Source organism: Tachyglossus aculeatus, chromosome 17 (genome assembly GCF_015852505.1).
Source record: "Tachyglossus aculeatus isolate mTacAcu1 chromosome 17, mTacAcu1.pri, whole genome shotgun sequence".
Classification (NCBI taxonomy): Eukaryota; Metazoa; Chordata; class Mammalia; order Monotremata; family Tachyglossidae; genus Tachyglossus; species Tachyglossus aculeatus.
In genome coordinates, this window is record NC_052082.1 from 35,089,627 (window position 1) to 35,113,208 (window position 23,582).

A 23,582-nucleotide genomic window follows, 5' to 3' on the forward strand; every position below is an offset into this window, starting at 1 on the left:
TTGAGCACTTACTATGTGCAGAGCACTGTACTAAGCGCTTGGGAAGTACAAATTGGCAACACATAGAGACAGTCCCTACCCAACAGTGGGCTCACAGTCTAAAAGGGGGAGACAGAGAACAGAACCAAACATACCAACAAAATAAAATAAATAGGATAGAAATGTACAAGTAAAATAAACAAATAAATAAATAAATAAATAGAGTAACTGGACCAGCACTCACTCTCAGGTCCAGACTTAGTTGTGACAACACTGTGTCACAAGGGGAGCACGTGGTAAACATGTTACCTGTCCTCCTTCATCCACCAGCAGACCTTCTCCCCTTCCCCCAAACATATTACACCCGAATGCTGGGTCGGGAGGCATATGTGATCCCCTGACAATCAGTCAATCAACCCGAGGCTGCTGCTTCCTCTAGACTGTAAGCTTGTTGTGGGCAGGGAAAGTGTCTGTTATATTGTACTCTCCCAAGCGCTTAGTACAGTGCTCTGTACATAGTAAGCTCTCAATCAATACCATTGACAGACTGATGGGGAGTATCTCTGAAGTCCTGACTCACGGAAAAGTATAAGAGTTTATTTCCCAGATCGCTCTTGTTCGCTTTTTTCCTAACGTTGGTGATTTGGAGAAGCTCTCTGGGAAGCTGCAGATGAGAGGTAACAGAAGGAGAGAGAATCAGGTCAGAGGCAACCGAAGTGGCATCATTAGGTTAGAGAACAGCCACATTGGTGGCGTCTTTGTCTCCTTCCCAAAGACGTCGTCTTCTCTTCCCACCACCATAACCCATCCTGTGTCCTCACCTTCCCCCCAACTCCACCCCAAACCTCCCACTGCCCCCGCATCTTCCAATTGATCAATAGATGGTATCTACTGAGTGTTTACTATGTGCAGAGCACTGTACTAAGCGCTTGTGAGAATACATTATAACAGACTTGGGAAACACGCCTAGTTGACTTGTACCTACACTGGCGCTTGGAACAGTGTTTGGCACACGGAAAAAGCACATAGCAAATACCATTTAAAAATGAATTATAATAATAATAATAATAATGGCATTTATTAAGCACTTACTACGTGCAAAGCACTGTTCTAAGTGCTGGGGAGGTTACAGTGCTTTGCACATAGTAAGCACTTAATAAATACCATTATTATTATTATTACAAGGTGATCAGGTTGTCCCACGGGGGGCTCACAGTCTTAATCCCCATTTTACAGATGAGGTAACTGAGGCCCAAAGAAGTTAAGTGGCTTGCCCAAGGTCACACAGCAGACATGTGGCGGAGCCGGGATTTGAACCCATGACCTCTGATTCCAAATCCCGGGCTCTTTCCACTGAGCCACGCTATACTGTTTTGGCATGAAATGTATCAATCAGTGCTATTTATTGAATGCTTCCTATGTGCAGACCACTGGACTAAACCCTTGGGAAACTAGAATAGAGTAAGTGGACCCAAGTCTTACTCTACTTAAGCAGCTGGACCTAGGGGATAAAGTATGGGCCTGAGAGTCATAAAGACCTGGGTTTTAACCACGGTTCTGCCAATTACATGCTGTGCGTCCTTGGGCAGCTCACTTAACTTCTCTGTGCATCAGTTTCCTCATCTGTAAGAGGGGAATTCAATAGCTGTTCTCCCTCCTACTTAGACCGTGAGCCTTGTGCAGGACACAGACAGCGTCCAACCTTAATAAAATGTTCCTACTCCAGAGTCTGTGTGTTTGACACGTAGTAACTGTTTAACAAATACCATTAAAAATGAACTTATAGTCAAGAGGGGAAGACGGACATTAATATAAATAAATTATGGATATGAACATAAGTGCCATGGGGCTGCGGGTGGGGTGAATTCTGGTGCCCCAAAGGGTACAGATCCAGATCTGATTTCCACTGTATCAGATGCCACTGATGCAGGGATTGTCCTTGGCAACAGGGCAGGGCTGCCAAAATGGGAGGGAGTACTTCCACAGGAGAGGGAATGATGTTCATTTATTCATTCAACGGTATTTATTGAGCACTTACCGTTGGGTTGGAAGTAGGAGAATGGGGTAAGAAGCGTGTCCTATCTGGCCTCACTCGAGAGGTTAGGTTGGGGGAGAGTTGTGATGCATAATCAGTGCTTAGATTTGCCACATAGTAACCGCTTAACAAATACCATAATTATTAGTAGTAGTAGCCGCAATGGAACAGCTCACATTCATTCATTCATTCAATCGTATTTATTGGGCGCTTACTGTGTGCAGAGCACTGTACTAAGCGCTTGGGAAGTACAAGCTGGCAACATATATAGACGGTCCCTACCCAACAAAGGGCTCACAGTCTAGAAGAACAGTGGAGACTGGAGACCACAAGTATAGTGGGTGTCTGGGGGTGGGGGGGTCCTTTTAGCCCAGGGCCTCGGGCTCCAGCCCAGATAGACGATGGTAAGCTTAGGACCTCATTTCACATGTGGCTATCATGAACAAAGCATCCTTCACATCCCTCTGCCCCATTAGAGTTAAAAAGATGCCACTGTTTGTCTCATGGATGCATCCGGGATGTTTTCCTCTTATTTGGAAAACAGAAATGATGTCGATGATCACAAGATGGTGTTTGGCACACTGCCTGAGTAAAGGTCAACCAGAATAACTGTTTGCTCGCAATCTAGCAGAGTGGCCTAGTGGAAAAAGCACGGGCCTGAGAGTCCGAGGACGCAGGTTCTAATTCTGACTCCACCATGGGCCTGCTCTGTGACTTTGGGCAAGTCCCTTAACTTCTTTGTATCTCTGTTTTCTCATCTATAAAACTGGGATTTAATAGGAACTGTGAATCCCATGTGGGACGGAGATTGTGCACCTACCACAGTGCTTGGCACTTAAATACCATTATCATTATTGCTATTATGGTCAGATTACTTTTTTCAGTGGTTGGGCATTACTACTAATGTTACCAAGCATTAAAATGTTACCAAGCCAATTAAAATCAGGTTGCGAGATTCATTCATTCATTCAATCGTGTTTATTGAGCGCTTACTGTGTGCAGAGCACTGTACTAAGCACTTGGGAGAGGTCACTAGAAAGGATGGATGTCATCCCTACCTTCAAGGATCTTGCAAACTAGAGGGAAAGACAGACATGAAAATAAATTACAGCTCGGGAGAAGCAAAACAGTATAATGATTTGAACATACGCACTACCAGGGGAGAAGGGGAGGAGAGGGAGGGAGAGCCCAAGTCCTTAGGTGATGATGCAAAAGTTAATGAAGTGGAAAGTGGAAGTAGCAGGGGAAATGGTAGGGAGATAAGAGATTAATCAGGGAAGATCCCCTGGAGGAAATAATGAATCTATGGTATTTACTGAGTGCTTACTGAATGCAGATCGCAATGCTTAGTGTTTGGAAGAGTGCAGAGTTGGTAGACACATTACCTGTCCACAATGAGCTAACTAGATAATAATTGTAATGTTTGTAAAATGGTTAATAAGTGCCGAGCACTGTACACAAGATAATCAAGTTGGACACCATCCCACAAGGAGTCTAAGGAGGAGAGAGAACTGGTATTTCATCCCCATTTTACAGGTGAGGAAACTGAGGCACAGAAGTGAAGTGACTTTTCAAGGTCCCTTGAAGGTCACCCAGCAGGCAACTGGCAGAGTCAGGATTAGAACCCAGGGCCTCTGACACCCAGGCCAGCACTTTTTCCACTAAGACCTTGAAATCGGAGAGAGCCGCGGTCAGGTGAATGTGGAGGGGGAGGGAAGATAATTAGTGGGGAAGAGAGCTGATTGAGTGACTTAAAGGCAGTGGTCAGGCAGAGATGACCATTAGGCTATGATGCAGAAAGGAATGGGCAAACACTGGAGGTTTTTGAGATCTGGAGAAACATGTACGAAATGATTTTTAGGAAAACTACCAGGGCTGCAGAGTAAAGTATGAACTGGGGTGGGGAGAGAAAGGAGTCAGGGAGTTAAGCAAGAAGGCTAAAATTTTCACTCTGTACTGTTGTATTGTACTTTCCCAAATGCTTAGTATGGTGCTCTGCACACAGTAAGTGCTTAGTAAATATGATTAAATGAATGAAAGCTCATACAGTGGTCAAGGTGGGAAATTCATTCATTCATTCATCGTATTTATTAAGTGCTCACTGTGTGCAGAGCACTGTAGTAAGCGCTTGGAAAGCACATTTCAGCAACAGAGACAATCCCTGCCCACGTTGAGCTTACAGCCTAGAAGGGGGAAGACAGACATTAAAACCAGTAAACAAGCATCTATATAAATAAATAGAATTATAGATATATACATACAGAGTGCTGTGGGGTTGCGGGGGAGACCAAAGGGAGTGAGTCGAGGTGAGACGGAAGTGAGGGGGAGCTGAGGAAAGGAGGGCTTAGTCTGGGAAGGCCTCTTGGAGGAGGTGTGCCTTCAGTAGGGCTTTGAAGAAGGGAAGAGTGATTGTTCGGCGGATTTGAAGAGGAAGGGCGTTCCAAGCCAGAGGTAGGACGTGGGCCAGGGGTCGATGGCGGGACAGGCGAGATCGAGGTCCAGTAAGAAGGGTTAACACCAGAGGAGCAGAGTGTGAGGGCTGAGATGTAGAAGGAGAGAAGCGAGGTGAGGTAAGAAGGTGATGGAGAGCTTTGAAGCCAATAGTGAGGAGTTTGATACAGAGGTTGATAGGAAATCACTGGAGATTTTTGAGGAGGGGGGGGTTGACATGCCCTGAACATTTCTGTAGAAAGATAATCCAGGCAGCAGAGTGAAGTGTGGACTGAAGAGGGGAGAGGCAGGAGGGTGGGAGGTCAGAAAGGAGGCTGTTACAGTAATCCAGTCCGGACACGAAATGGTAAGTGCTTGAATCAGCATAGTGGCAGTTTGGATGGAAAGGAGGGGCCAAATTCCGTAGGTGTTGTGAAACACGATCAGGTGTCAGAGGCCCAGATATATATTACAATTTGTCTTCCTTTCTGTCTGGTGTGAAACTTGACCTCACTGTGGATAGAGAATGTGCTGTTATATTGTACTTTCCCAAGGGCCCAGTACAGCATGCACAGCATGGAATAGTGGATAGAGCATGGGCTTGGGAGCCAGAAGGTCATGGGTTCTAATTCCAGCTCCACCACTTCCCTGCTGTGCGACCTTGGGCAAGTCACTTCGTTTCTCTGTGCCTCCCTTACCTCATCTGTAAAATGGGGATTAAGACTGTGAGCCTGATTTTGGTTGTATCCACCCTGGCACTTAGTACAATGCCTAGCACATAGTTACCGCTTAACACGTACCAGTTATTATTAGCATTATTATCATTACAGTGCCCAATAAATATGATTGACTGACCTGTTCCCTGCCTATTTCTGAATAACTCAAATTGAGGAGGTTCTCAGCGCAGTATTTGGCACATAGTAAGCGCTTAACAAATACCATCATTATTATCACTATTATTAACCCCAGTTTTCTAGCTAGCAGACTATTGGGAAGGGCCTTTACCCTATCACATTTTATATTCATGAAGATTTGGTTCTGGTGGGTTTTTTTAAGATCCCAACACTTGTATTTCACAGGTGAAATCACTTACGGGGGACGAGTTACTGACACCTGGGATCAAAGATGCCTTCGTACTGTCTTAAAAAGGTTTTTCTCTCCTGAAACCTTAGAAGATGGCTACAAGTATTCCGAGTCAGGTAATCTTGAATTTCACAAAGAGCAATATCAGAGAAGAGTTCAATCAGCCCACCCCCATCCTACCTCACCAATCTTCGACTCCAGCCCACACACTCCACTTCTCAAGTTCCAGCTCACTCACTGTACCTTGATTCATTCATTCAATTGTATTTACTGAGCACTTACTATACGCAGAGCACTGTACTAAGCGCTTGGAAAGTACAGTTCAGCAACAAAGAGAGACAATCCCTGCCCGCAACGGACTCCCAGACTAGGAGGGAGTACGATTAAATACGATTGATTGACAGGAGGGGCGAGACAGACATCAAAACAAGTTAACAGGCATCAATAGCATCAATATAAATAGAATTATAGATATATATACACATCAAAACAAGTAAACAGGCATTCATAGAAGTAAATAAAATTATAGATATTTACATATCTACACAAGTTCTGTGGGGTGGGGAGGGGAGGTAGAGCAAAGTGGAGCTTAGTCTGGGAAGACCTCTTGGAAGAGGTGAGCCTTCAGCATCTATCTCGCCACTGACCCCTTTCCCACATCCTCCTCCTAGCCTGAATTCCCTCCCCATCCATATGCACCAGACCCCTACTCTCCCCACAGTCAAGGCAGTATTAAGGTCACATCTCCTCCAAGAGGCCTTCCCCAATTAAGCCCTCTTTCCAACAGCTGGTTCTTCCTTCTGCATCACCTACACACTTCAATCTGTGAATTTTGGACATTTGATATGCACTCCACCCCCAGTTCCAAATCACATATCTTTAAATTACATACTATAAATTATTTATTCATATTAATGTCTGTCTCCCCTTCTACACTGGTAAGGTCATTATAGGAAGGGAAAGGGTCTCCTAATTCTGTTCATTCACTCAAGTTGTATTCATTGAGCACTTACTGTGTGCAGAGCACTGGACTAAGCACTTGGGAGAGTACAATATAACAATAAACAGACATATTCCCTGCCCACAATGAGCTTACAGTCTAGAGGGGGAGACAGACATTAATATAAAGAAATTACAGATATGTACATAAGTGCTGTGTGGTTGGGAGGGAAGATGAATAAAGGGAGCAAGTCAGGGTGACACAGAAGGGAGTGGGGGAAGAGGAAAGGAGGACTTAATCAGGGAAGGCCTCTTGGAGAAGATGTACCTTCATTAAGACTTTGAAGTCGGGGATAGTAAGGGAGGGAGCTTCAGGGCAGAGGCGTGGCGTGGGTAGCAGTCAGCGGCGAAATAAACGAGATTGAGGTACAGTGAGAAAGCATTAGAGGAGTTAAGTATGCAGAGTGGGTTGTAGTAGGGGTATTATACTCTCACAGATGCTTAGTACAGTGTTCTGCACATAGTAAGTGCTCAGTAAATATGATCGATTGATCAAAGAACTGAGCCAGGCACCCATATTTGATATTACTCCATTTCCTGATTGGGAGGTCATAGCCCTCACTTACCCCAGTAGGATGTCTCTCTTCTCTCTCTCTTCTCTCTCCCTTTCCTCTCCACTCCCTTCTTTCTGTCTCTCTTTAGCCTGACCTAAGATCAGGTCCAGCTGGATGTATCAGGTTCCCTATTACCCACTTAAAGAGGCAGCAGGTCAATTTAAGCACTTAACAGTCATAAATACTTTCTGACTTGAAAGCCAAAGTGCCAATTCTGTGGGGACTGTGAAGGTCATTGTCCTGAGAGTTTATTGAACTGAACCCCCAGACTTGCTCATTCTAGGTCACTGACAAGACTAAGCCCTCTTTTCCCTTTCTTCCACTCCCTTCTGCATCACCCTAACTTGCTCCTTTTATTCATCCTCGTCCCAGCCCCACAGCACTTATGTTCATTTCGATAATTTATTTATTCTTACTAATGCCTGTCTCCCCCTCTAGACTATAAGCTCGTTGTGGGCTGGAAATGTGTCTGTTATATTGTACTCTCCCCAGTGCTTAGTGCAGTGCTCTGCACACGGTAAGCACTCAGTAAATACAATTGACTGATTAACAAATATCATTCAGAAAAAAGAACAGAGAAGAAAATAATTCTCTTGTCACAGCATCCTATTGCTGCACTGAATGCTAAGGTGAAATAGTCCACAGTTCTTCGGTCCTGAGCCTTAATTGGATGTGGATGCCCACATAAGCCATTCTAGTCGAAATCAGTTTGGAGGAAATGATGACTCAAATGTGCTCCATGAAAGGGTCAAATTGCTCCTCAGTCAGTCTGAACCCATGTCCTTGACTTGGATTCTTATGGTAGGCCCCAAACAACACTATTTGACATGAGCGTTCGCTCCACTGTGCACTGTCTTTCTTTTATCATATCGTTGGACAAGCAGTGGAGGTCAGTAAGACCAAGGAGGCTATAGGCGCTGGCCTCTGGAATTGGGATTCTGCCAGAAGGGACGTCCAGGGGAGATGGTGAAAGGACATAGGAATTGGGAAAGTGTCGATGGAGAGAAAGAATTGGGGTGTGGCTAAATGAGGATGAAGGGGGGAACCAATGTAAAAATGGAGGCTTGCTTGGAGACATTGACTCTGTGCTATACTGTGCTGGGCTGGGCTGGTTCTGCACTGGGCTGGGCTGGGCTGTAGTGGGCTGTATGGGCAGCAAAGCGTGGCCTAGCTTCAGCACTCTAAGGGAACGCCCAGGGGATAGAGACCAGACCAGGGGGTTGAGGGGATTCGCCGAGTAGGCCCTCTCTAAAGTTCTAGGGATCATATGGGGTTCTGATTTGCAGAGGCGATCTGAAAAGTGATCTGTTTTATCTGGAGGCCTGGGGACCAAACAAGAACATAATACCAACTCTGTTGTACTTGCCCAAGTGCTTAGTAGAGTGCTCTGCACACTGTAAGCACTCAATATCATAGATGATGATGATATTCTCTGACCAGACATTTTTGTTTTGGGTCTTTCCAATAACAGGTATATATTTTTCTCCTGTGGCCGACGGCATACAGGAGTTTAAAGACTACGTTGAAAACCTGCCTTTAATTGATGATCCAGAAATTTTTGGAATGCATGAAAATGCTAACTTGGTGTTTCAGGTTTGTACACACTTTAAAGTTACAAGTTTTATTTTGGATGATATTATTATGATGGTTTTGTAAAAGCTCCAGCTTCAGATTAAATGGCAGCCAAATCGACGTCCACGATCATCATTAGTCCAAGCGCTTAGTACAGCCATCAGGGAAGCGCTCTATAAGACCTTAAAATGGTTGACTCTCACAGCTTCCAGCTGATCTGCTTATTTCCATAGATTGCTGGCCTCTTAGAGCATGAGCCTGAGAGTCATAAGGGACTGGGTTCATTCATTCATTCAATCATATTTATTGAGCACTTACTATGTGCAGAGCACTGTACTAAGCGCCTGGGTTGTAATCCCAGCTCCGCCACTTGCCTGCCTCATGACCTTAAGCAAGTCACTTCACTTCTCTGGGCCTCAGTTCCCTCATCTGTAAAATGGGGATGCAGACTGGGAGACCCACGTGGGATAGGGACTGTCCAACCCGATTTGCTTGTATCCAACCCAGCGCTTAGTACAGTGCCTGGTACATAGTAAGCACTTGACAAATACCATAATTATTACTATTATTATTAGAAATAACTTTTGTGAGGCAGAAATCATGAACAATGATACTAAACCCAAATGAAGCTGTGTTTAACATCAGCACTTTTGTAGGAGCTCAGAAATAGTCCCGGGGGTTGTCTAATCCGTTTGTCTCCCCCATTAGATTATAAGACCTTTTAGGGCAGGGATCATGCCTTCTAACTAGTCTTCTAGACTGTGAGCCCACTGTTGGGTAGGGACCATCTCTATATGTTGCCAACTTGTACTTCCCAAGCGCTTAGTACAGTGCTCTGAACACAATAAGCGCTCAATAAATACAATTGAATGAATGAATGAATAACCTTGCACTCAGTCTAGCACTCGGTTCAGTCAGTCAGTCAATTGTATTTATTGAGCACTTACTGTGTGTGGAGAACTGTACTAAGCGCTTAGGAGAGTATCATATAACAATAAACAGATAAATTCCCTGCCCATAACAAGCTTACAACCTAGAGGTGGAGACAGATGTTAATATAAATAAATAAATTCCAGATAACTAAGTAGGTGCTGTGGGGCTGGGAGGGGGTAAAAGGAGCAAGTCAAGGCAACACAGAAGGGAGCTAGAAAAGAGGAAAGGAGGCCTTAGTCAGGGAAGGCCACCTGGAGGAGATGGGTCTTCAATAAGGCTTTGAATGTGGGGAGAGTAATTGTCATATATGAAGAGGATTCATTCATTAGTCAGTCACATTTATTGAGTGCTTATTGTGTGCACTGTACATGACATGGGGAGAAAGCAGTAGGGAAGAAACCATTGGAGAGCTAATGGTTGAAGATGGCTGTTAGGGAGGGAAGAAGGGAGGAGGTGAGAGTTTTGATTAGGCGCAAAGGAATGGGGTCGGATGTGCAGGTGGAGGTGGTGGCTTTTGACAGGAGAGAGGAGATCTCCTCTAGAGATACTGCTGGGAAGGATGGGAGAATTGAAGAAGGGGCCGGAAGGGGGAGGGAGTGAGGAGGGGAAAGGACAATTTTAGGGAACTCACACCTGATGGTATCATCAATTTTCTTAATAAATTAGATGGCCAGCTCACTGTGGGCAAGGAATGAGGGAGGCAGGAGGGCAGGGGGCGTAAGGAGGGAGTTAAATGTCTGGAACAGTGGGTGAGAGTGATGGGCTCTCAATCGTATCATTCAATCATATTTATTAATAATAATAGCATTTATTAAGCACTTACTACGTGCAAGGCACTGTTCTAAATACTGGGGAGGTACAAGGTGATCAGGCTGTCCCACATGGGGCTCACAGTCTTAATCCTCATTTTACAGATGAGGTAACTAAGGCTCAGAGAAGTGAAGTGACTTGCCCGAGGTCACACAGCTGACAATTGGCAGAACTGGGGATTTGAACCCATGACCTCTGACTCCAAAGCCCGTGCTCTTTCCACTGAGTCATGCTGCTTCTCTGTTGAGTGCTTACTGTGTGTGGAGCACTGTACTAAGCACTTGGGAAGTACAAACGGGCGACAACAAATGGATGTCAATAAGGGGGGAGAAATAGTTTTCCTGGCAGAGGAGAGGGAAGAGTTAAAGCAAGCAAGGTTAAACTTGAAGTTATTTTAAATTTAAGAATCTTTAAAGTACTTTTAATTGAGCATCTTTTGCTGGCTCAGAGAAAAACTTTTCATAAAATAAAAGTTATTGTCTATCAGTCGGTGGCATTGAGTACTGACTGTACAGGGCACTGTAGTAAGTGCTGGAGAAAGTGCAACACTTGATAATCCATTTTTCTGTAAATAAGTCATACGGGAAAAAGAAAAACCAGGCCCTTGGAATTAACTGCTCTTCCCTTACTGCGCTGATCTTATTGCAGCATAAAGAAACCAGCACATTAATCAATACTATACTTGATGTTCAGCCAAGATCTACAACCAGTGGAGGAGGAAAGAGCAACGATGAAATTGTTCAAGAACTTGTTGCGTCAGTCTTGTCCAAGGTGCCAGGTAATAAAATATTCTTCCCTTTTTTTTCCTAATTCTACTCTTTTGACATGGTTGGAGTGGTGCAAGTCTTCAGGGGAAGGAACTACATTGAAGCAGTTGTTTTCGGGCAACGGCGATTGAGGGAACCAGTTCCTTTAAGCACTCAAACACTGAGCACTGTTTGGCATAATAATAATCAGCCCTCCTAGCAATTACATTTGTATTTTTAACCTCAACATTTACGTATATTCACTGATTCAATTGTACATTCAATCATTTATTCTGATTACCATTTGGATATCCGCCTCCCTCCCTAGAGTGTAAGACCTGAGGGATAAAGGAGTAATGAAATGTACAAATCACAACTCCCTCTACCTGACTTCACACAACTCCTAAATAGTAGAAGAATAGGGCTCCATGAACAGTAACTAAAAATGTTTTCTAAAAGGCAATCTTAAAATAACAGGGTTGTTTTGTGGTAGTTTAAAATGTGCACTGAGCTACATGAGTAACCCATCGCATCTTTTTCAGAAAAACTAGAAATGGAAGGTGCATCTGAAACCCTCTTTGTGAAGGATGAAATAGGAAGACTCAATTCCCTAACTACTGTCCTTGGACAGGAAGTGGACCGATTTAATAGTCTTCTCAAGTTGATTCGAGTACGTGACTTAATTTTATCACTCTCACTGAATGGCACTGTGTGTAGAGGAGTTTGCAATAACAAGAGATTCTTTAGTAGCCCATATTATTATTTTACTTAAATTGAGCTATTTAAATCAGTAAAACTGACCGCAATTCTAATAACATTCTGGTGGCGATTAATGGCCAATCGTTTCGATTCTCCCCTTCTGTGTGACAGCCCTCCTTCTGGAATTACAGAAGGCTCAAGAAATTCACCCCATGCAGGTCTCTTCCAGCAAAACAGTAGCCCCTGTAACTCTCCTACATGTCTTAAGAAGGCATGCAATACAAATACTGAAAGTGCACTTTCCTCACAAATGCATTTCCCTGACCACAAGGAATGAGGAGGCAGGTACTTTCCAGGGTGTTATTCTGGCATACAGAACTTCAATCAATCAATCAATCGTATTTATTCCACAGAGCAGCATTCTCTCCAGCATAAAAGAGGGTCGTATCCTCCTTCCCTTCACCCGGAGAAGCAGTGTGGCCCAGTGGAAAGAGCATGGGCCTAGGAGCCAGAGCACCTGGATTCTAATCCCAGCTCCACTCTGCTGTGTGACTTTGGGCAAGTCACTTAACACAACTCAGTGCTTCAGTTCCCATACCTGAAAAATGAGGATTCAATACCTGTTCTCCCTCCTACTTAGACTGTGAGCCCCTTGCGGGAACAGATTATGTTGTATCTATCCATCTACCCCAGCTCTTAGTACTGCACTAGGCACATAGTAACAATTAACAAATACCGCAACTATGATCATAATTATTATTATTACCTCTCTGTGCCAGGCCTGGGGAGCAATGGCTGCTCCAAACACAGAGCCAATTACCAAAACACTAAGATAAAGCCTGGAGTAGATACAAGAATATCAGATTGGAAACAGCACCTTTCCCACGGACAGTTTACAGTTGTTATTATTAGTAATAGTAGTAATAACAGTAGTAGTAGTAGTAGTAATATATTTGTTAAGCACTTACGATGTGTCAAGCTGAGAAGCAGGCAAGAGGTCCACGGCAAGATGAGATGAGATCGCGGTACGGTGAGTAGGCTGGTGTCAAAAGAGCAAAGTGAACCTGCTGGGTTGTGTCAAGAAATTACCGATATTCCTCATAATCCTAGAGAGAGAGTGCCTCAAAATATGGGAGCATTGAGCTTAAATTGGTTATTATTAAATGAGCTCTGGGCAGATTCACGTTGCGAAAGGGCGTATATTTGTACCAACGTAGGTTTCATTTGATATCCACGACTGCCAATCAAGTGTTTAATCGAACGAGTTACAATTAAGCATCTTCCTTTCAGATCTCTCTGGAAACACTCGCCAAAGCTATTGCCGGCTTTGTCGTGATGTCAGAAGAAATGGAAAGAGTGCACAGCAGTTTTCTGAACAATCAGGTTCCGGTGCTTTGGTCTGAGGCAGCATACCCTTCGTTGAAGCCTTTGGGATCCTGGGTAAAGGATCTCGTCCTGAGGACAGCATTCATCGACGTGAGTCGAGCTGCCATTCATGTTTGGAGAGCCATTATACATCTCACCTTCGGAAGTTGAATGTGTTAACGAGCCGCAACTCACTGAAAATAAGCAGAAGCCAAGGGGAAGGCTAAGGGGAGGGCTGAGGTGAGGGGCTCCTCCTAGATGACACGCCATTTGGAAGCCTGACTTCGAACAGAACGTCGCAAGGGAGATGTCCGGTGGAGAGTCAGAGAAAGCTTCATCATCATCAATAGGATTTATTGAGTGCTTACTGTGTGTAGAGCTCTGTACTAAGTGCTTGGGACAGTACAGTACAACAGAGTTGGTAGACATGTTCCCTGCCCACTACAAGAGGTGGGGAAGGGATGGTGGGCTGAAGGAAGCATTGGGCATATTTGCCAGGGCTGAGTACACTGCTCGGCTCAAAACAGGTACTCAATAAATCCCACCGAGTGGAAGAGCAGTTGGGTACACGCGGCGGTCTGCGGGGAGCAAGATTGATAGAGCACTAGGGAAGAATCACCAAGCAGAAGGTGAGAATTGTGGTCTAGGAAACAGTGTAGTGAAGGGTCACCTAGAGGAGCAGAGCGATGGTGAAAAAGGCAAGTTGGAAGCTATATTGAAGATTCCTGGAAGGGGGCAGAGACGAAAACTCCAGGAAAGTTGCAGTAATCAAGGAAAAAAGAACCAGGATGGTGATTCCAGTATTATTTTTTTAATGGTACTTGTGAAGCACTGACTATGTGCCAGGCACTGTTCTAAGCTCTAGAGTAGACCCAAGCAATCAGGTCAGCCTCCGTGAAAGGCTTGTAGAAGCTGAGAATAGTGAGACTGAGATTTGATTTTGTAATTAGGAAGATATAAAGATAGAGCAAGCATATGAGAAGCAGCTTGACTTAATGGAGTCAGAGGACCTGCCAATTAATTCATTCAATCATATTTACTGAGCGCTTACTGTGTGCAGAGCACTATAATAAGCGCTTGGAAAGTACAATTCGGCAACAGATAGAGACAATCCCTACCCAACAACGAGCTCACAGTCTAGAATTAATTGCTGTGTGATCTTGGGCAAATCACTTAGCTTCTCTATATCGCAGTTTCCTCCACTATTAAATGGTGATTAAATACCTGTTCACCCTCCTATTTAGGTTGTGAGCCGGATGAAGCAGTGTGGCTCAGTGGAAAGAGCCTGGGCTTGGGAGTCAGAGGTCACGGGTTCTAATCCTGGCTCCGCCACTTGTCAGCTGTGTGACTTTGGGCAAGTCACTTAACTTCTCTGTGCCTCAGTTCCCTCATCTGTAAAAAGGGGATTAAGACTGTGAGCCCCACATGGGACAACCTCATCATCTTGTATTCCCCCCCAGTGCTTAGAACAGTGCTTTGCACATAGTAAGTGCTTAGCAAATACCATCATTATTAGTATTATTATTATAGGGATGGTTTAACTTATATCGACTTGATTAACTTGTATCTACCCCAGCACTCAGAACAGTAATAAATAATAGGGGCTTATCAAATGCCATTAATAGTAAAAATAATATTAAAAACTTCAGTGTCTCTCTACCCTCAGTATCAGCCAAGTCTGTTATATTAATAATTGTGGTATTTGCTAAACGCTTACTTTTTTTTCTTTCTTTTTTAAATGGCATTTATTGAGCACTTACTATGTGTTCTAAGCACTGAGGTAGATATTTAGTCAGGCCATACTAAATGCCTAAATTGGACTCTATTTCTGAAGTGAGAGGAAGAGAAGTTGGAGCGGGTTCTGGGTAATGGGCCTGTAGCCAAAAACTAAAAGAAAAATATAGAAAAGAGAAAACTGTGCCTAGGTACATTAACAGACTTCAAGGATGTGAAAATGAACAGCATTGTTGGAATGTCCTTCCAACAGTGCCAGATTATTGTTAATTACACATACTATATAATAAATAGTATTATTGATATTATGGTTATCATGAATACATTTTCACTAAGATGACCTCACCGGGTAGTGGGGTCAAGTGTGACAGGAAGAATTGGTGTGAGAAGATTTTCTTGGCTGGAAATTTGGCAAGCTCATCATAGGAACCTGCATATTTCCTTACTGGATCTTACTGGTTTGACTGTGACCGTGGGGGAGTGGGACAGTGGAACGGTGGGACAGTGAGACAGTAAGATTGTGAGACAGTTGGACATGGGGACAGTAATAATAATAATAATGATGACGTTTGTTAAGTGCTTACTATGTGCAAAGCACTGTTCTAAGCGCTGGGACAGTGGAATAATGGGTTAATGGGATAGTGAGACAGTGGGCCTCTTCATCCTTCCTCGTGACTGCTCGGGACAGCTTAGGATCAAGTCTGCCGGGAAGGTGGGACAGATGAGCAGGAGAACTTGTGAGGGCCACTACAGGCCTGTGACTCAGATTTGACTTCAGAAATAATGGACTTCCAAATCTTTCTTTTTCAGGCGTGGCTCAAAAGGGGACAGCCTAAGTCATTTTGGATCTCGGGTTTCTTTTTCCCTCAAGGATTTCTAACAGGTACTCGCTTTTCCCTAAAGGTGAAGGTAAAGCTAAGGATCCAGATACCCCTGAGCTTTACAGTGGGTTTCTAGTAAGTAGAAAAATGAACTCAGCTTGAATCCCTCCCGCTGCTCCTGCTGCTGCTATAAATAATGCCACTGATACAGGCAAAGGTTGTTTGAATTGAGTGGGTGTATGAATTTAAGAAGGAGTATGCCTGGGAGTGTGAGAGAAATAATAATTGTGGTATTTGTTAAGCACTTACTGTGTACCAGGCACTGTACTAAGTGCTGGGGTGGATACAAGCAAATCGGGTTGGATGCATTCCCTGTCCCACGTGGGGCTCACGGTCTCACTCCCCATTTTACAGATGAGGTAACTGAGGCCCAGAGAAGTGAAATGACTTGTCCAAGGTCACACAGCAGAAAAGTGACAGAGCAGGGATTAGAACCCAAGGCCTCCTAGCTCCCTGGTCCAGGCTCTAAAAGTCTGTGGGCAGCATGTATGTATCTGTCCCTTTCTGGGTTTCCTTCTGTTTCTCTTTATTTCTCTGGATCTCTGTTGTCTCTTTCTGAGTTTCTCCATTTCTGACCGTCTCTTGCTGGGTTGTGTTCTGTTCCTCTTTTTATTTCTCTGGACCTCTGCCTTTTTCTGAGTTTCTCCACTTCTCTAGATCGCCGTCTCTGCCTCTTTCTGAGTTTCTGTCTGTTTCTCTTTATTTCTCTGGATCTTTGTCTCTTACTGGATTTCTCCATTCCCTAGTAATAGTAGCTGTTACGATTATTATTATGGTACTTGTTAAGCACTTACTATGTGCCAAGCACTGTTCTAAGCACTAGATACAAGTTAATCAGATTGGCCACAGTCCCTGTCCCACAAGGGGCTCACAGTCTTAATCTCCATTTTACAGATGAGTCCCAGAGAACTGAAGTGACTTGTCCAAGGTCACACAGCAGACAAGTGGCAGAACCGGGTTTAGAACCTAGGTCCTTCTGCTTCCTAGGCCTTTGCTCTAACCACAAGACCATGCCGCTTCTCATCCGCTCCAGGGGCCCCACCTCCCTGAACAACCCCAACACCCCCCAATCCCCTTGGCTTTGAGGGGCTTGGAATGCCTCTTAGGGAATTCCTACAGTGCTCTGCACATAGTAAGCGCTCAATAAATATGATTGATGATGAATGGCAGAGGCAGTGTAACAGAGAAAGCAACGGCCCTGGGCACTGGGGCCAACATGGCCTCTTTCTGGTCAAGGTGGCCACAGCGGGGTCTTCGCCTGCCCACTCTGGAGCAAAACCACCTCTGGCTGTCTTGTCGGCGCCTCCGAAGACCTCTGAGCCCAGGGCCTGGAGACTCCCTCCAGGGATAATGCTGCTGTGGGTTACAGGACAGCAGCCCAACCTGGCCACCTGGCAGAGGTGCACATGGGAGTCACAAGGACCTGGGTTCTAATCCCTGCTCTGCTGGGATGTCTGCTGGGTGACCCTGGGCAAGTCACTTAACTTCTCTGTGCCTCAGGTACCTCATCTGTAAAATGGGGATTGAGACAGAGCCAAATGTGGGGTAGGGACTGTGTCCAACCCAATTATCTTGCATCTATCCCAGTGCTTAGTACAGTGCCTGGCACATAGTAGCGCTTAACGAATACCACAATCATTATCATTATTATTCTTATTACAGCCACTTTGGTTAGGGCTATTTTTTTAATAGTATTTGTTAAGTGCTTCCAATGGGCCAGGCACTGTACTAAGCACTGGAGTATTCATTCGGTCATTCATTCAATCGTATTTATTGAGCACTTACTGTGTGCAGAGCACTGTACTAAGCACTGGAGTATTCATTCGGTCATTCATTCAATCGTATTTATTGAGCACTTACTGTGTGCAGCGCACTGTACTAAGGAAAGTACAATTCAGCAACAGAGACAATCCCTGCCCTCAGTGGGCTCAAAGTCTAGAAGGGGAGAGACAGACATCAAAACGAGTAGATACAAGATCATCAGGTTGGACACAATCCATAGCCCACATGGGACTCGCAGTCTTAATCCCCATTTTAAAGATGAGATTACTGAGACCCAGAGAAGTGAAGTGCCCAAGATCACCCAACAGATAAGTGGTAGAGTCAGGATTGGAACCCAGGTCCTCTAAATTCCAGGCCCGCGCTCAATCTACTAGGCTACACTACCCAGGCTCAGGAAGCAGCATGGCCTAGTGAATAGAGTCAGAAGGACCTGGGTTCTAATCCCAGTTCTGCCACTTGTCTGCTGTGCAGCGTGGCTCAGTGGAAAGAGCCCGGGCTTGGGAACCGGAGGTCATGGGCTCTAATCCTGACTCTGCCACTTGTCAGCTGTGTGACTTTGGGCAAGCCACTTCTCTGGGCCTCAGTCACCCCATCTATAACATGGGGATTAAGACTGTGAGCCCCACGTGGGACAAACTGATCACCTTGTATCCTCCCCAGCGCTTAGAACAGTGCTTCACACGTAGTAAGCACTTAACAAATGCCATTGTCATCATCATCATTAACTTCTCTGTGCCTCAGTTACCTCTTCTGTAAACTGGGGATTGAGACTATGAGCCCCTTGTGCGGCAGGGACTGTGTCCAACCTGATTAGCTTGGATCTACCCCAGCGCTTAGAACAGTGCTTGACACATTGTACACGCTTAACAAATACGACCATTATTATTACCATTATTATTTCTGCCTCTAAGCCCCAAGAGTGCCCTCGGAGCAGTTTCCAGAGGCAGCTGCAGGGCAGAGGGAGCATGCGCCGCCACCCTGTGCCCCAAGATTCCCACGGCCCCAAGATGTACCCCACCCCAGGGCAACAGGGGGTGAGTAGGATGGAAAGGCCACTCAACAGATGGCTCTTTTCCTCCACAGGTACTCTTCAAAACCACGCTCGCAAGTACAACTTACCAATAGATGAGCTAAACTTCCACTACACCGTTCTTCCTACCTACCGAGATCAAGCAGAGGTGACAGCGGCTACCAAAGCCTCCCAGTTTGACCAAGAATTGCCCATTGATGCTCAGGTATTTTTCACCAGGGGGAATGGACATAAGCAGTTCTCGGTCCATTTGGGCAGCTTTTTCCCCAGGATTCAGAACCGTCCTGCCCCTTATTGAGAGTTTACCGCGTGCAGAACGCTGTACTCAACACTTATTACCTGGGATCCTGGGATTTATTTGAGGAAGGACATATTGGAGAGGCTGAACTTAGCCGCTAAGAGGGGGGTCTTCCTTCTCCCATCTTTCCCCAATCTCCCCTCCTCCACATTAAAGTCCGTTTGCGCATTCACCGGGAAAGGAATGACGCTTGGACGCTAATGTCGGTTTCAGTTGCCTTCCCCTGAAGACGGTGTCCTGGTCCACGGCATGTTCATGGACGCTTGCCGCTGGGATGACGAAGACATGATTCTAGAAGACGCACTGCCCGGGCAGATGAATCCAATGCTCCCAGTCGTGCATTTTGAACCTCAGCGGAACTATGAACCCGATCCAGAGTTATACCAATCCCCACTCTACAAAACTGGAGCCAGAGCAGGAACACTTTCCACCACAGGTAATTAAATGGTGATGATGATTTAATATGTTAAACACTTATTAGAGTCTGCAAAAGAGACAAAGGAGCATCCAGAGAGAACAGGAGGAGAACCAGGAGAGGACAATGTCGGTTAGATAGTGGTTCCAGGAGAAGGAGGTGGTCCACAGGGTCAAAGCTTGGAGCTGAGAGGATTAGGATGGAGTGGAGACCATTGGATTTTTGACAAAAAGGATATCATTGATGACCTTTGAGAGGATCGCGCCCATGGAGTGAAGGGGGTGGAAGCCAGATTTCAGGAGATGATTGGAGGAGAGGAAGTGAAGGTAGCCAGTGTAAACAACTCACTTGAGGAGTTTGGAGAGGAATGGTAGGAGAGAGATGGGGTGATAACTGGAGATAGAAGCCAGGCCACGTGGCCCACAAGAAATGAAGACACTACCACAGCACAGGCTCCATTTAGGGCCTTGCTCAGTTTGCCTTGAATGGAAATAAGCTTAGGAGTTCTCAGAGCTACTTAGGGCTACCTCCGACTCCTCTGGCAGCCCAAAGGCGGGAGAAGAATCACATGTCAAGCCCCCAGCGTAAGGACATGGGGATCGTTTCTGCAAAGGGCTGTGCCCTGCGGGCCTCCCCTTCCCCTTGGCCTGGAAGTGCTCTGCTGGGCTCTGCCTCAGATGTGCCTTCAGCTCTGTCACCAACTGTGCTGCCACCTGTGCCCCCCAGATGTGTCCCAGTTGTGCCACCAACTGAACCCCCCCATGTGCCCCCAATCTCTTTTGCAGGCTGCCCCTCTGCTTCCCACCTAACTGTGGGGGTCCCTCAAGGTTCAGTTCTGGGTCCCCTGATTCTCCATCTACAACCGCTCCCTTGAAGAACTCATTCACTCCCATGGCTTTTACTATCACCAATATGTGGATGATTCCCAAATCTACATCTCCAGCCCTGATCTCCCACCCTCTCTGCAGTCTCACATTTCCTCCTGCCTTCAGGACAACTTTACCTGGATGTCCCATCAACACGTCAAACTTAACATGTCCAAAACAGAACACCTTATTTTCCCACCTAAACCCTGTTCTCCCCTTAACTTTCTGAACATTTATAGACAGCACCCCCATCCCTCCTGACTCACAAGCCCATAACCTCGGTGTTATCCTTGTCTCCCCTCTCTCTTTCAACCCAAGTATTCAATCTATCACTAAATCCTGTCAGTTCAACCTCCTTCACAACATCACTAAAATCCATCCTTTCCTCTCCATCCAAACTGCTACCACCTTAATCCAAGCATTTCAATCAATCAACAATCAATCGTATTTATTGAGTGCTTACTGTGTCCAGAGCACTGTACTAAGCGCTTGGGAAGTACAAGTTGGCAACATATAGAGACAGTCCCTACCCAACAGTGGGCTCAAAGTCTAAAAGGGGGAGACAGAGAACAAAACCAAACATATTAACAAAATAAAATAAATAGAATAGATATGTACACGCAAAATAGAGTAATAAATATGTACAAACATATATACATATATACAGGTGCTGTGGGGAACGGAAGGAGGTAAGACGGGGGGATGGAGATGGGGGCGAGGGGGAGAGGAAGGAGGGGGCTCAGTCTGGGAAGGCCTCCTGGAGGAGGTGAGCTCTCAGTAGGGCCTTGAAGGGAGGAAGAGAGCGAGCTTGGAGGATGTTGGGAGGGAGGGCATTCCAGGCCAGGGGGATGACGTGGGTCGGGGGTCGACGGTGGGACAGGCGAGAATGAGGCACGGTGAGGAGATTAGCGGCAGAGGAGCGGAGGGTGTGGTCTGGGCTGGAGAAGGACAGAAGGGAGGTGAGGTAGGAGGGGGTGAGGTGATGGACAGCCTTGAAGCCGAAAGCACTTATTCTGTCTCGCCTCGATTACTGTATCTGCCTCTTCGCTGACCTCCCTGCCTTCTGTCTCTCCCCACTTCAGCCCATACTTCACTCTGCTGCCCAGATATTTTCCAACCAAAACGGTCAGTCCACATTTCTGCACTCCTCAAGAACCTCCAGCGGTTAACCCTCCACCTCCATGTCAAACAGAAATTCCTTACCATCGGCTTTGAAGCACTTAATCACCTTGTCCCCTCCTACCTCGCCTCACTACTCTCTTCCTCCAACCCAGCCCACACGCTGCGTTCCTCTAATGCACTGAGGAACTCACTACTCACTGAGCCTCCATCTCGTCTATCTCATCGCCGACCTCTCACCACATCCTGCCTCTGACCTGGAATGCCCTCCCTCTTCATATCTGACAGACAATTACTCTCCCCACCTTCAAAGCCTGATTGAAGGCAGGTCTCCTCCAAGAGTCCTTCCCTAAGCCCTCATTTCGTCTTTTTTCACTCCCTTCTGCATTGTCCCAACTTGCTCCCTTTATTCACCACCTCTACCCCCAGCCCCACAGCACTTACATACGTATCCGTTATTTATTTATTCATATTAGTGTCTATCTCCCCGTCCAAACTGTCAGCTCATTATGGGCCGGGGATGTGCCTGCTAATTCTGTTGTATTGTACTCTCCCAAGTGCTTATTACAGTGCCCTGCACAAAGCAAGCGCTCAATAAATAGAATTGACTGTTTGCCCCAAATGTGCCCCCAAACATCCCTCAAGCTGTGCCTCCAGCTGTGTTAGAATTAACAGCCCGGGATTTGAGGGCAGGTGGCACAGCTGTGGGTAGCAACTGAGCATCAGTAGATGACCACAGAGGTGACCTTCCAGGCCAAGTGGGGCAATCTGCCGGTTGACCTGGGTGGAACCATGTGTCAAGCGCTTAGTACAGTACTCTGCACACAGTAAGCACTCAATAAATACGATTGAATGAATGACACCATCACCTTCACCCCACTGTGAGCCCGGATCTGATTCTTGACCTTGGCTCTTGTCCCCATTTGCACCGGAGGGGTATCTAAACAGGTGACCTCTCATCCACATCCTATCTCTGGCCAGGAACGCCCTCCCTCCTCAAATCCGATAAGCAATTACTCTCTCCCCCCTTCAAAGCCTTATTGAAGGCACATCTCCTCCAAGAGATCTTCCCTAAGCCCTCCTTTCTTCTTCTTATGTTGCCGACTTGTACTTCCCAAGCGCTTAGTACAGTGCTCTGCACACAATAAGCGCTCAATAAATACAATTGAATGAATGAATTCTTCTCCCTCTCCCTTCTATGTTGCCCTGACTTGCTCCTTTCATTATCCTTACCACCCAACCACACAGCACGTATGTACGTATCTGTAATTTCATTTATTTATTTTAATATCTGTCTCCCCCTCTAGTCTGTAAGCTCGTTGTGGTCAGGAAATGTGGCTGTTTATTGTTATATATACTCTCCCAAGCTCTTAGTACAGTGCTCTGCACACAGAAAGTGCTCAATAAATACAATTGAATGAGTGAATGAATGAATGATGGTGTTTTTCCTCTTTTCTTTACTAGGGCATTCAACTAACTTTGTGGTGACCGTCCTCTTACCCTCCAAGAAATCGAATGACTATTGGATAGCTAAAGGATCTGCCTTGCTTTGCCAACTGAATGAATAAAAAGAATCCAGCTGTGCCAAGAAGAAATAAAGGGAAGTTCATTTTTAGTAAAAGCTTTTCCAAATAATTACATGTAAACTTAAGAGTGTTTGAGTTTTAACAGTCCACTATTTTTGTATTACTGTTAACTCTGCTTCCAAAAAGATTCATGAGATGAGATTGTTTTTCCTTTGGCATTTGCATGTGAACTTTCTTTATGAGAATCTTATTTAGTACAAGCATCCATTTCCTGATTACTCTACAGAGCCCTGGTTAAAAGTGATTTCATAGAGTATCAGCATATTTTTGTAAAGACCTTTTCCATTTTATCACCACTATAGGAAATCTTCAGCTTTTTCTGTTTACCTGTCGATATAAAAGCTTATGCTGTCAAATATTTGTAAGTGAAAATAAAAAGCTTGCCCCAGTCTGCATCCAGCGTTGAGCCTGTTCCGTCCCATAGCAGTGTGTCAGAGTGAATCAATCGATCGTATTTATTGAGCGCTTACTGTGTGCAGAGCACTGTACTAAGCGCTTGGGAAGTACAAATTGGCAACATATACAGTCCCTACCCAACAGTGGGCTCACAGTCTAAAAGGGGGAACCTGGAAGAGTGAAGAGTGGAAGAGCGAACCTGGAAAAAAGTCCCGAGAAGAAGACCGTGCTCTTGGACTCCTTCCAAACTCAGCTCCGTGTGCTTCACTC

General features: G+C 45.4%; 1 protein-coding gene across 1 annotated transcript in view; it reads left to right on the top strand.

Annotated features, from left to right (window-relative positions):
- Positions 1–23,297, top strand: part of DNAH6 (dynein axonemal heavy chain 6) — a 184,179-nt gene extending 160,882 nt beyond the window's left edge. The window contains exons 69-77 of the mRNA XM_038759544.1: positions 5,524–5,643; positions 8,552–8,673; positions 11,044–11,173; positions 11,684–11,811; positions 13,131–13,316; positions 15,750–15,822; positions 18,686–18,837; positions 19,144–19,366; positions 22,795–23,297. Coding sequence (XP_038615472.1) covers positions 5,524–5,643; positions 8,552–8,673; positions 11,044–11,173; positions 11,684–11,811; positions 13,131–13,316; positions 15,750–15,822; positions 18,686–18,837; positions 19,144–19,366; positions 22,795–22,898 — 1,238 coding nt within the window. The 3' untranslated portion in view covers positions 22,899–23,297. The remainder of the gene's footprint in view (positions 1–5,523; positions 5,644–8,551; positions 8,674–11,043; positions 11,174–11,683; positions 11,812–13,130; positions 13,317–15,749; positions 15,823–18,685; positions 18,838–19,143; positions 19,367–22,794) is intronic.
- The last annotated feature ends 285 nt before the right edge of the window (positions 23,298–23,582 follow it).